Source organism: Periplaneta americana, chromosome 16 (genome assembly GCF_040183065.1).
Source record: "Periplaneta americana isolate PAMFEO1 chromosome 16, P.americana_PAMFEO1_priV1, whole genome shotgun sequence".
In the NCBI taxonomy this organism is placed as follows: Eukaryota; Metazoa; Arthropoda; class Insecta; order Blattodea; family Blattidae; genus Periplaneta; species Periplaneta americana.
Window position 1 is genome coordinate 171,543,522 of NC_091132.1, and position 14,881 is coordinate 171,558,402.

Sequence of the window (14,881 nt, forward strand, 5' to 3'; positions counted from 1 at the left end):
GTGGTTATTTTATGACTGGCAGCGAATTAGATCAGTCTTATGAACCCAAAGTTGGACAACATGTAGTTGCTTTGATATGTGTTCTAAGCCAATAAAAAGAACTCTGCTGCCACCTATCATTCAGTTTCTGGACTGCATTGAGAAGACGTATTTCGAACATAGTTACATACACGCTACGAAAACCCAAGTGCCTTTGAACAGTAGTTGTGCTTATGTTAGGGTCATAGTTTCTTCTTATAGAACAGAGAAGATACATTTACTAATTCTTTAATTATTTAATTTGAATGCATGTGTAGCTCTGAAAAACATCACCGAAAATTGCGTGAATATTCAAACTGAGTAAAAATACAAACCATATACAGCCTTGAATACTTTTGAGGGAAAAATTGTTCCGGGGCCGGGTACCGAACCCGGGACCTTTGCTTTAACGTAGCAACGGTCTACCAACTGAGCTACCCAGGAACTCTACCAGACACCGATCCAATTTTTCCTTCTATATCCACAGACCTCAAAGTGGGCTGACAACTGTCAAGCAACCAACGTTGAGTGCACACTAACTCTGTGTAGCTCAGTTGGTAGAGCGTTGGTACGTTAAATCAAAGGTCCCGGGATCGATACCCGGCCCGGTAACAATTTTTCCCTCGAAATTATTCAAATCAACTTTACAGGGAGTTATACCTGAAAGTTTGATTTGCATATACAACCTTCTATGTGTACATATAGGTATAGTTTCTAATACATTTTTCTCAAAAAGTTAAAAGAGCTAACTAGCAGAGATTAAAACAATAAAGTGTCCGGAGAATTGTGTAAACAGTTAATCTGATAAAATATAACCAAAAACATGAAGGAAACTTTTAGCACAAGACAAAAAAATTGAATGTGCAGGGCAGTCATACCAGAGCAATACAACAGCTAACATATTTGCTCTGAAAGGAATTAAAATAGCTAGAAATAAGGCTTTGGGTAATCAATCATGTTCTGCAAGTCAACATTTCCAGTGCTCGGAACTGTATAAATGTTGCATCATCATGGAAAATGGCTACTCTTCATCAAGAATGAATTTACAATATCTCTTACAGATGGAAGGATCATGTGCATGCTGCTATGATAATATTTGATAACAAGCTTACAGTTATTAAATGTAAATTCAGCAGTTGAAAAATGTGGTTTCCTTCGCAAAGTGTATTTCAAATCCGATCCCACTCGTCTTGCTATCTCGTAAAATAACCTGCAGTTACGTCACCCTAGATGTGAAACTGACCTGTTTGTGTTTCAAGACTAGGACAGATTTAAGACAGGAGTGTTGTGATCCATAGGGACAGAAAGTACTGGAGATAAATTGGTGAAAAAAGATGTTGAGGAGTTACACGATAAGAAACTACGAAGAGTAGTCAATGAAGTAATAGAATAATTCTTAAAAGAATAGGAGTTTTAAATAAAAGAGGTATACTTATTAGTTATTATTATTACTTTTATCATTATTATTATTATTTTTATTATTAGTAGTAGTATTATTATTGTAAACAGAGGATACTTATAAGTTCAAATGCATTAATTTTTTGTTATATTTGTATAGAGAGTGAAGGCGGATTAAGAACTGGAATACATCTAATCCACCATGACGTGAACAATGATTGATGAAATAAATAAATAAATAAATAAATAAATAAATAAATAAATAAATAAATAAATAAGTGAAAATCGAAATCCGTCACCCAGAAAATCATTTACAAAATTAGCGCAATGAAAGAATGTATCAAGATTCACGTTACTGTAAATTGCTGAGTAGAGAGCTTACAAACAAGAGATCCAGACTGAACATGTTTCTGTGGGTGATATGTTGATGGAGGACTACTAGAAATGTTAAATGTTATGTTTTATTTAACGACGCTCGTAACTGCAGAGGTTATATTAGCGTCGCCGGTTGTGCCGGAATTTTGTCCCGCAGGAGTTCTTTTACATGCCAGTAAATCTACTGACATGAGCCTGTCGCATTTAAGCACACTTAAATGCCATCGACCTGGCCCAGGATCGAACCCGCAACCTTGGGCATAGAAGGCCAGCACTATACCAACTCGCCAACCAGGTCGACGAGGACTACTAGACCCACAGCATGTTTTATGAGTCACAATTTCACTGAAACAAGACCCACAGTAATAATTACTAAAGTACGGTCCCAATCTCATAACATTTGGGACGTGTCTGCTTATATGGCTATTAGCCAGTAGCTACACAAGGAAGTGCAGTAAGGCATGGCTGATTACAACAGAACGTAGCAACTGCCTAAGAGTTCTCAACTCAAACGCCGCGATGCACTATCACCTTTACTTTTTAACTTCGCTCTAGAGTATGCCATTACGAAAGTCCAGGATAACAGACAGGGTTTGGAATTGAACGGGTTACATCAGCTTCTTGTCTATGCGGATGAAGTGAATATGTTACGAGAAAATCCACAAACGATTAGGGAAAACACGGAAATTCTACTTGCAGCAAGTAAAGCAATAGGGTTGGAAGTAAATCCCGAAAAGACTAAGTATATGATTATGTCTCGTGACCAGAATATTGTACGAAATGGAAATATAAAAATTGGAGATTTATCTTTCGAAGAGGTGGAAAAATTCAAATATCTTGGAGCAACAGTAACAAATATAAATGACACTCGGCAGGAAATTAAACGCAGAATAAATATGGGAAATGCGTGTTATTATTCGGTTGAGAAGCTCTTATCATCCAGTCTGCTCTCAAAAAACCTTAAAGTCAGAATTTATAAAACAGTTATATTACCGCTTCTTCTTTATGGTTGTGAAACTTGGACTCTCACTTTGAGAGAGGAACAGGGCTTAAGGGTGTTTGAAAATAAGATGCTTAGGAAAATATTTGGGGCTAAGAGGGATGAAGTTACAGGAGAATGGAGAAAGTTACACAACACAGAGCTGCACGCATTGTATTCTTCACCTGACATAATTAGGAACATTAAATCCAGACGTTTGAGATGGGCAGGGCATGTAGCACGTATGGGTGAATCCAGAAATGCATATAGTGTGTTAGTTGGGAGGCCAGAGGGAAAAGGACCTTTGGGGAGGCGAAGACGTAGATGGGAAGATAATATTAAAATGGATTTGAGGGAGGTGGGATATGATGGTGGAGACTGGATTAATCTTGCTCAGAATAGGGACCGATGGCGGGCTTATGTGAGGGCGGCAATAAATCTCCGGGTTCCTTAAAAGCCAGTAAGTAAGTAAGTCTCTTTTACTTGTAATGTTCTTACAAGGAAAATGTATATGAAACAAATTCCCATATATTGGGGAAACTGAAAGACAATATATGACGTCACAATAAAACTATTCCAATGGTAAATCTCCAACAAGGATACAATACTGTTTTCAACAGATAGAACATTTATGTTTGTTTTGAACATTATTATCAAGAATTCCAGTCCATCACAAGCCTATTATGAGAACAAACAAGGAAGAATCTGTCATGAGTTAAAATCTAATCAGTGTATTTAGAATTACAATGTATTTATTCCCGGGAAGACTTCCATGTAATGTACTGAAGAGCAGTAAATAACACTTTAGGAATTAAACATATATAAAAAAAATTAGTCTGATTGAAATTTAACATATCACAGTCCATCAAATTTAGAAATAGTGACGAAAAGAGCAACTGTGTCACAATACTGAATGCCTAACCGTGTTCATGTAAATTTTATAAGTGGGTTCCTATGGAGCTGACAGAGTGAAAGCTGAATACCACGAACGTTTCGAAGAGAACCACCAAAGAATTTCACTCACCTCATTCTCACACTTCACCACAGGAAATGTAAATGGCACTGCTGTTTCTTCAATTTTCATTTCCGATTTCATATACCAGCTGGGGTCCATGCTCGGTACTGTAGCTCCAGAAGCAAGTGGATTCAGTAAGTGACCTTCCTGTGGGACACGCAGATATATCATAAATCCGTAATTCAAATAGTTTGCCAGAAGCATAATTTATTTGTTGTATCCCTTAAATCTTGAATTGCACCATGCTCGCAAAAACCTGGCCGGAAGTAAGTCTGTGCAAACCTAAATCCACAAGCAAGTATCTTCATGTTCAGACGAAAACTATCAAGGCTTTTGGCCTTGAGATAAGTCTCCCGATTTCTTACGACTGCTTGAAATTTTCCGACAGTAGCGATCTCCAAATTAAGTGGTAGAAAAAGTAAATATAGAAACAAACGATACTGCGAACATCTAGTCGCGATTTCATTGAAAGTTCAGATTTAAGAACAATTCTCATGCTTTTCTCTTAGAATTTATAGAAGTATATAAATTTTGAATAATTTCAAGGGAAAAATTGTTCCGGGGCCGGGTATCGATCCCGGGACCTCTGGTTGAACGTACCAGCGCTCTGCCAACTGAGCTACCCGGGAACTCCACCCGACACCGTCTCAACTTTTCCCTTTATATCCACACAACTCGCGTGGGCTGACGAAACGCCAGAGACCCACATCGAGTGCACACAATCTCTGTGTGGTTTTCTGTTAACGTACACAGTGACGTATATATATGCAAATCTAGTCAGCTCAGTTGGCAGAGCGCTGGTACGTTCAACCAGAGGTCCCGGGATCGATACCCGGCCCCGGAACAATTTTTCCCTTGAGATTATTCAAATCTGCTTTACAGGGAGTCTTACCTGAAAGACTAGATTTGCATAATTATATAAATTTTTCCCATCCTTGCGAATATCAAATAATGTTACAACAACATAACAACGAAATTACAGATATAGCCTACTTCATATTTAGAAATGTTGCTAAGAATCACGAACAAATGAAAGCAGAATGATTAAGGAATAGTATTTCTTGAGTGATCGCATTTCTCCATAGGAAATAATTGACTTCGACGATCTCTTAAGTCTTCTTGGTGAAATATAAGTCTAGAAGTAAGTTGAGCAATAATCTACTTCCCACATACATGTACTTCCTTGAGACAAGTCTGCACATACTTTCCTCTTGGTAATTTTTTGCGTGTATGAGGCATATTATAACAATTGACCACTACTCTTGTTCAAATGCAAATCACAGGGTAAAACTAGTAAACTACGTAATACTAAAGTGGAAGTGCTCTCAACTTGATGGCACAGCAAGTAGTACACTTGCCCTCAGTTTCTTTACCATATCACTGTTATTCATACTAGACAAAATGCACGGGAGAAACATTAAGTTACAAATCAAAGTAGTGGCATATATACATATTTAATGAGGGGCCAGAAGTGATTACCGCTAGATGGTGGTATTACCCAAGTATGAAGGCGATCGATTTGTGGACATCCTAAATGAAGCAGTAGTTGCAAGACAAAAATTCGACGCATTCCGAACTTGTTTACACGTATGTGCCAGTTGTATATGGTCTCAGAACTACGGGACTTTACATTATTGGAAAGTTTCTTGAAATATACATCTTGATTACACAACTTTTAACAGTGTATCACTTAGGAATATGTATGATAAGACTTTCTTCCGAACAATGGTACACAGACTACTCGACATACCAATGAACCAACAGGATTACAACGAAGAACTAAACACAATCAAATACATAGCACAAGAAAACGGATACAACTCCAACATAATAGACAACATAATACGTAACACAAAACAAAACCAGAAAAAACAGAAGAATACAACACAAACACAAGAACACAAAAAATACATCACACTAAAATACGAAAACAAAAACACACATAAAATTGCAACCTCATTCAAGAAATTAAATTACAACATCGCATACAAAACAAATAACACTCTACAAAAACATCTCAACACACAAACAAACAAATACAACCACACAGGCGTAAACAAACCCAAATGTAAAACCTGCAACAACTTCTACATAGGACAGACAGGCAGATCATTTCTAACACATTACAAAGAACACATCACAGCCATAACAAAATTACAAAACACCTCCACATATGCACAACACATCACGAATGCTAACCACACCTACAGAGACATCAACACAGACATGGAAATGCTACACATCTAACCAAAAAGCCAGAAATTAAACACACTAGAACAATATGAAATATACAGACACACGAAAACACACCCCAACGATATTCTCAACACACAACTCAACTTCAAAACACATATACTCTTTGACTCTACACTACGAACGCACCCTCACAGAAAACAAGAGGCGCCAAGACCAACAACGACCAGTTCTGAAGATGACTCATAAATAGGTCGAAACATGTTAACAAGGTACGTTAAAATTTAACACAAGAAAGTCTTGTCATACATATTTCTTGAAGTGTTGTGTCACACCTTTGGAGTTTCTTGTAATATTAAAATTATATTTGGTTAAAGGAGCGTGGAGCGCATTCCGCCGATTTTGGAATAGACATTGACGCGGTTAGGTTAGGTTAGGTTAGGTTAGGTTAGTTTAGGCTTTTATTATCCCATCAAGATGAAGGTGAAAGCGATTGATTTTGTATTCTATGTTGGCAGTTCAAGTACGTCGGTGTCTATTCCAAAATCGGCGGAATCCGCTCAACGCTCGTTTCACCTTTTTTTTATTTTAACCTGCCTAGTTTAGAAGCATTTTAACCGAACTTCAGATTAAACCATCTGCGCATGCGTCAACAGTTCAGAATTCCTAGTTCCTGCTCTTAATTAGGAACCAATTCAACTCATTCCGAAAGAGTTCTAAAGCACGTTGGACAGAGAACTGGGAGTTCAGTATCCGTTTGGAATCAGTTGAAGTCTTGTTGGAACACTCATTGAGTTACTGCACATGAACAGGCAGTTCAGAATCGATTCTGCACTGTGTTGAAACAAACCTAATATAAAACAAATTCAACTAACCTTATAGATCTAAGTACCATTTATTCTTAAGGCCCATAACACACTTGAAGAGTTCTCACTAGCGAGAAATGTGTTGCGAGAAAGAGGCGAAGAGCCTTCCTCCACACACTTGGCGAGTTCTCGCTATCACAGAGCACACCTCGCTATGATCATCTATGCACTGCCTTCATGCAGAAAGCATTTTTCTGATTATAGTAATCACTCGTTGGGGGAAATATTATAGGTTATGTATTTACGTATATTGTCGTACTTAAATATATAACCTGTAAGTATATTGGCGTACTTTACAAATTACGTACGAACGCTATGTTGAATCTGAGTATTCAGGTGATGAGGAAATGGAGTTACATGGACATATTTTGTTAATGAAAAGAAAAAGTAGGCCTAAAATTAAAGCCAGAAATATCTGAAAATCACATTGTATCTTACGAAAATAAGGGCGAGTTGTGGATACTGGTTTCGATTTGAATGATGATACGTTTAGGCGTTATTTCAGGTTGAATGGACTACAGTTTTTTGCCATTCATGATATGATAGAGGATTCTTTGCTATGTTCTGATTAAAATTATGTAAACTGTTAAGACACATAGATACATTATTTCAAAGGTTTAATTAATACTATTAAATCTCCTCAAAATAAAATATAGCCCTATTTATTTTCAGAAAATCTGGTATTTGTCTCCAGATTTCTTCTTTAAGTTTCGTGTTTTTATAGTTTTCATCCCGTGTATCATATAAATAGGCCTACGGGTGACATCGTACAAGGTGGATAAGTTTCTGACTGCAATTATCAGCCATCTATTTTTCTCATTTTCAAATAAAAACAATACAATTCATCGCCACCTGTGATATCTTTTTCTACATTCAATCGTCATAAAGAGTATAAATGTCAAACATCTTTGATAAGTATGTCAAGAAAATTCGCTGAGGTACCGATTGCAGTGAGAAACTCGCGCGAGGTTTTTGCCTCGAACGAGAATCTCTTCCAGTGTGTGGACGTCCATTTGAATCCATGTTATCAATCTTTGAATTTTCTCGCAACACATTTCTCGCTAGTGAAAACTCTGCAAGTGTATTACGGACCTTAAGTTTTCATTTTTCTCGAATAACTTTAATATGCTTAATATCCATTCCATAAATGATCTTTAAATGAGATATTGCTACTACTCTTTCAAAATAAAACAGCAGTTGTATCAAGAATATGAAAAAGATGGCTAAGAAATTGTTTATGCATACACAAGACAGAACGTGTATGATAGCAAACAAAATAATTTCAATTGACTTTAAATATTGTTCAATTCTTTTACCTATCAAGATTATTAAGAACCTTTCGCCATCTTAATCCTTCTAAATTCTTTAAAACTACATCTTACCGTCATGACTGACGTATCTTGCAAGGGTAATCATACAGAGAAAAATAAACTACTTTACTTCTAGTAGGCGACATATCGAAGTCAGAATAACGTATTACGTAAAAGATTCGAGTTGCAAGTTAGCAGGATATTTTTTCGAACACACGCTCCTGTAACTGAAGGATTCTGAGCAATTTTTCTTAAGAGCAACAAGAATAGGTAAACAAATGGCAAGAAAAGAAATATGGGATTATATTCACATCTACTGATGGATTTGCTTCTTCCATATCGGTGTCATCAAATGACTGTACAGCCAACACATCGTCCTTGGGTTCCGTCTTGATTGCATCCATCATAACTGAAAGAATAGTGACAAAGAGTCAACTGTTTGCACTAATAGTTTACTTACAAGGACTCATATGACCAGTCTGACGACTGTGAGGCATTTTCATTAACTCACTGGTATCAAATGTCAAAGAGCTAAAGAATCTTTACTTCATACAATTCTGATATAAAAGTTACTCACTGACAAGTTTAACCGATTCAGGGCCAAAGATCCAAATTTAAAATGTCAAAGACCAAAATCCCGAACGACAAAAAACCGAAATATATGATCCAGAACGCCGTTATTCAGAAAATCCAAAATCCCAATAGATAGTATCCTAAAGCTAATATCTCGGAAAACCTAAATTCAATAGTTAGAAATCCTAAAATATAAATTACATGTACTTTATTCAATAAATATTATTCCTGATATGTGATTTTTATTTGCATAGTATTTACACTAATTGAAAATTGAGAATATTCCCTATAGTGTAAAAATGTATGCCCATTTTCGTTGGTAATCTAATTGCCAATCATCATTTTTGCATGTGTCGTATTCCATAACCCCCGGTTTCATTTTGTTATTGTATATCAATCCAAAAATTAAGACTGTAGTTGTTGTTTAGTCAACTGTTCGAAGACAGGTCTGAATCAGAAATGTGATAACAAAAGGCACCACTTATGAGGCAATTAAGTCAGAATACAATGGGGTAGGGTGGCCAGTTTCTTTCTCCCTCCATTGCATACATCGCCGATTAGCTACATATTCCACTAGTCAGACTTCAGATGTATACAAACAATTGTTCTTCCTCTGACACATATCGTCAAGTGAGATGTACTGCCTCACAATGGATGTACATATCAGCCATAACCTCAATCAGAGGTATACTTACGTCTATACTTGATTATCATTAAAGAGATATAATAAAACACATTGAAAACAATGTTAACCTAAGTGTCAATCTGCGAAAAATACAAGCTAATGCTGGACGTCCTAAAGGGTTCATAAAAAGAAAAAAAATATATCCTAGATGTGAAAACTAGGTGGGATTCAACTTACCGTATGTTAGATTCACTGATATGGCAAAGTAGGCGAGTCAAATTCTGATAGACGACATATCAGGGTCCGAAATGGCTGCGTCCTCTGAAATTGAAGAGATGAGATAACTTACACTTTTTCTGAAGCTGTTTCAGTGCATAACAACCAAATTATTAGGAGAAATATATATATATATAACGTCAACAATTTATCAGCTTAAGAGCTCAACTGGAACACTTTATAAACTAACATAGCAAACATTGAGGCAGTGAAAGAATGTTTGATAAGAGAGTTACATAAAAGGTTTTCGTTCATAGAACAAAATACTCGAATAGTTATAGATACTCTGCTAGACTCTCGCTTCTAGAACATTCGTTTTTAAGATCCTACAGCATGTGATAAAGCAACAGATAGATTATTCATTATAACCACACAAGCGTCTTCTGGTGAATTGGAAGAAAGGAGTAGATCTAAAGAATGTGGTTTCTGGAAGTCTCACAAGAAGCAAGAAAAGGAAGATTGCACAGGAGTCGGCATTGTCAACGTATCTGGCCAAGACAGTTAGGGTTTGAAGTCAAGAGTGGAAGGAGATGAAATATGTGTTTCCCAACCTATATCAGCAAGCAAGGTTGCACCTAGTCAATATGGCAACATCTGTTCCTTGCAAGCACTTAACTCTCCAAGGTGGGAGGCACTATATCGCAGGCAAGAAATAGACTGTCATCGAAGTATCTGCAAAAAATTATCTAATTAGGAAATATTTCCCAAGAAGAATGGTTAAAATGAAATGAATTGAACTAGAGAATAAGTAGGCCTATGTACCAAAGATGTCATTAGTTCTCATAGATTTTCTAAAGAAATTTGCTATTGAAAAGTGTATTTAAATATTAACTGCAATATTAAAAATTATTTTCCAAATGAATTATTGATTATTCTTCTACTTAGTATTCAAATGAAATTTAGCGAGAACAATCCATACTTTATCACTTAACCCTTAAGTACTATGAACTCTCTGCTGGACCGCTCCCAAAGAAGCCGCATATATTAAATGAGCTTAAAGATTACATAAGAGCTGAAATCCATTCAATCAGTGAAGCAAAACTTCTTAAAGTAATTAACAATTTCATAAGAAGGAGTCAGTAGTTTGTAACTGTTGGTGGAGGATATTTTCAGCACACACTTTGAGCTGGGTAACTACAAATTGCTATACTAAATGTTACAATGTTGGCAGACCGGGTGGTCGCAGAGAAGCTCCTAGCGACAGGCGACAGGAAAATGAAAATCGCGCTGCTATACAAAACAATGTCACTGTACATTAATTATTGTTAAATATAAATCTTGCATGCAGTGCTTGAATATGAAAAGTTGAACCGTGCAGATGCACATCCCTTTGCTTCCCACCCCCTCAACTGTTATTTTATCCGGTGAAGGTTACTTATGTGCCAGCCACTATACGAACTTGATAAAACTACCTTAAAATGTCTTGCATTTATAGTATTAATAGAAATTGATGTCATCACTGGGAGAGCTGTAAGTCACACTGGCAATGATAAAAGTCTGCAATATTCGTTCAGTGCCAGTCGATATTCTACCTTGTCCTTTTATCCAAGTACAGACAGATTATTTAGTCCTGACACCTCTGCGACGCGAAAAAGAAGAAGTAATATGAGTAGAGGGGAGAGTTACGGAGTAGAGATAAGGGCCAGCGGTCGGTAAAGGAATGCAGTACAGCTTAACTATACTGGAAACACAACTTTATACCGCATGCGTGACATCCGATCGCTGTGACTACAGGCGACAGACTAACCTGAACATCCCTTGGCGTAACTTAATGGACTCACCTGACCCAGGCGCAGAATGGCGGCGATTGTCAGAACTAAATAATCGTACTGTAATTCCAATATGACCATGGCCCAGGGAAAACTTCAATAATTGAAATATCACCAGTCTGTAGAACACACTATAAAGACCATGCGATCAACTAAGCAGTGGCTCGCAAGTGCAGATATGTATGAACTAAGGACCAGAATTCTTACCAAACAACGTAGTGTGCAAAAAAATATCGATGTGATCTAGCTTAACAATATAGTTCCCATCTTTCTCATAAATTCTCTCCAAATGTAGACACAAGAAGAGCAAACAGAAACCTACACGTAGAATGTTCCTATAACCGGAGAATGAACAACGGCCTTCTTGACGTTTGCGTATAGTATCTATTAACCAATGTTTGGCAAGTTTGCACACTTCTATTCTATAAAGGTAGCGCAGAAATACTCCCTCGTACTTCGCTTACACACCTTCAAATGTGTAGAGCTGTTTATTAATTTCTTTAAACAATTATCGATACCATCTTTTGAAATTCAAAAAATCAGCTTGCAAATTCTTAAAGATTCCCTGCAGATTATACAATTACATTTATACCACTCAGGTCTTAATTAAGGATATGCTAATTCTAAATAAAATCTTTTATTTGGAAGTATAATTTTAAGGTGGTCTTCTAAGATTTTATTTTATAATTGATAATCAGTGGTGCTTAATTATTACATTTTATTTTTATAACAATTTCAATAATTAATTATATTTTATTTGCTATTAATTTCTGGATCCTCTTGGTCATCCTTAATTCAGGTCGCACGATTTATTTCCCTTTCTCTCAGAACATAATTTTGGTGATATTATGAAAGTCTCACGCTATGCCATGCATATGTGGCTCTGTGACAGATAAGATTGGGTTAGTTTACTTTAAGACTTTGTTACGCCTTGCATTTAAATATCTTTGACATGTTAGGTTAGGTCAGTTTAGGGGGAAATTTTCAATATACGGATACCTTACTGACAATTATCTTCAAATACTAAAAACAACAGAAATGTCTGTGTTTGTCGAATGCGCATCATCATGCTTGCGAAAAGGCAGTTTTCAGTGCCAATAATTTATTTTGGGTGCCCAAGGTTGGAATTTTGGAGTAAGAAGGAAAGGAAGATATCCTTGTTCTGAAATTTATAGAGTTTAGATTTCAGTTATGGTTTGCAAATACTAGGAACTCCATACCCACCACAAAAAAACTGATGCACCATGTTACAATGTAGATAGTAACATGTGTGACATAGGTAGCTACTCACCCGTGGCTAATGGTACAAGCTGTAGCTTTGAGAAAGTAGTGCAATCTGTCCTTGCGGGTATATTTAGTAACCTGCGAAATGATTCTTCCTTACCCCAAATCGAGGAATGTTGCACTTTACTTCTGTCAATCGCTACATTATAATCATACGAATTGGCTGCAATGTATCATATTGATACATTTCGCTTTGGCCTCAAATAATGACTACAAACTTTATGGTATATACTGTATTAACATTTAATTTTATTATCGACTTTGACATGTTAATTTTCATTTGGTAATAAACGTATTTATTAATTTATGTATTATCATTTATTTCATATCTGAAAAGTTCACGTCAAAATACGTGAACATGAGTAGTAGCACCAGTCACAATGCATCAAAATGATAGAAGGACTCTGAGAAAGTGTGTCGTAAACATATTTTAGTGATTATAATGTTCTTTTTATCACTGAAGTCTTATTTATTGTGTATTTTCAAAATATCAAGTATAAAAGTAAATAGATTGCGCAATAAGATATTCATCACATAACTTTCATTACTGCTATCAGTTCTATTCTAAAACTTGAGACTAATATTCGGAAAGAACAAAAAGAATACAAACTACTAAATAAATAATAAACATAAAATTAAAATGTGCTACTCCGAGAAATTTGAAATATGTCAGTTTTATGCTGTACAGTACATTATCTGTCATCACTCAAGCTATCTTCTTTTTCTTGAGTTCGAACATAACCTGTACAGACTGAGGTCGTATGTTCGCCACAGATACATCGTTTACAATTCTTGCAAGTGGTCTCAGTTAGCCTTGTTTTTCGAGTTTTGTGACCAACGACCCAGAGATGTCCTTACGTAACTAGTGTGGAATTTTTTTATCTCATAGCTCGTCCGGATTTCTCAGCAAGTTATTGTTCACTCACCTCAGAGTCAGAATTACCCATCCATTCTTCTCCTGGCTCATCATCTGCATCTAGTCCTCTACATTGTTGACATAGATTAAATTTAGAAAAACTTTTAAATCGCCTGGATATTCAAAATTATAAACTTGCCCCAGGTTCAGTTATACTGTATGTCGCAATGTATCAATTTGAAACAAGATGCTTGCAGCCTCAGACAGCCTAATGGCTAAAGCTGTTGAGCGGCACTGGTTTGTAGTAAGTATAAAGATAGGAACATATTGTAACGGTAAAGCCGCAACAATGGAAATAAAAAAATTGCCGGTAGAAACACGTATGCTTGTATCAATCTGATACACATGCGAATGGCGAAGGCTAAATTGATTTCAACCAAACTTTTACAAGAGATACGGAAGAATATTCTGAAAAGTTAAATGTATGTTCCGACTGATTTAAGGAGTATATTGAAAACGTTAACTTTACTTTTGCGTTTAATTAACAAACTCTAATATGTTTCATTTAGAAACATAGCATAAAAGGATTAATTTTAAAATTTATATACTTAAAAAAAATCAAATCGCTAAAATTCTACAATGGTCGCTATGTCCCCAACTACATTTTACCACAGTCTAATATCATAGTCACAATTTTTTTATTTTATTTTAGTAGATTATTTTACGACGCTTTATCAACATCTTAGGTTATTTAGCGTATGAATGAGATGAAGGTGATAATGCTGGTGAAATGAGTCCAGGGTCCAACACTGAAAGTTATCCAGAATTTGCTCGTATTAGGTTGAGGGAAAGCCCCGGAAAAAATCTCAACCAGATAACTTGCTCCGGCCGGGATTCGAACCCGGGCCACCTGGTTTCGCGGCCAGACGCCCTGTCACTCCACAGGTGTGGACCATAGTCACGAAGCTTGAGGTAATGTTTTGCATTTCTCGCGATACAGTAATCCAAGTGGTTAGCAATTGAGTGTACAGGGAACAATAAACTATGTCAGTACTATTTCGCGTTTTTAATTTAATCTCTGCTTTGTATTCTGGATCCTAGTGGTGAGCCTAGATTTCGACCAGATGTCCCAAATTGTGGAATTTGTGTGCGTGTACTCGAAAAAACATCTGTAAGATAGTATCGCATTTAAATGGTTTCACATACATTTGAACATATTTAGTTAGGGTCGTTCAGATATGCCAAAAACTAAAAGGGAATCCATAAGACATTACTTGAGTAATCGCTTACATTTCAGGCGTCATCCATATTAATAGCGTTAAATTCTAATTAATAGAATATACA

General features: G+C 36.2%; 1 protein-coding gene across 4 annotated transcripts in view; it reads right to left on the reverse strand.

Annotated features, from left to right (window-relative positions):
* The window catches only part of LOC138691913 (gastrula zinc finger protein XlCGF57.1-like), a 59,422-nt gene that overhangs the window by 9,667 nt on the left and 34,874 nt on the right, over positions 1 to 14,881 (reverse strand). The window contains exons 1-5 of one of the 4 annotated variants that reach the window (XM_069814530.1): positions 11,605 to 11,736; positions 11,410 to 11,516; positions 9,590 to 9,673; positions 8,466 to 8,563; positions 3,795 to 3,932 (exon numbers count right to left, since the gene is read on the reverse strand). In XM_069814530.1, coding sequence (XP_069670631.1) covers positions 3,795 to 3,932; positions 8,466 to 8,561 — 234 coding nt within the window. In that variant the 5' untranslated portion in view covers positions 8,562 to 8,563; positions 9,590 to 9,673; positions 11,410 to 11,516; positions 11,605 to 11,736. Of the gene's footprint in view, positions 1 to 3,794; positions 3,933 to 8,465; positions 8,564 to 9,589; positions 9,674 to 11,409; positions 11,517 to 11,604; positions 11,763 to 14,881 lie in introns of those variants that run through there. The other 3 variants (XM_069814531.1, XM_069814529.1, XM_069814534.1) reach the window with 3 other exon arrangements.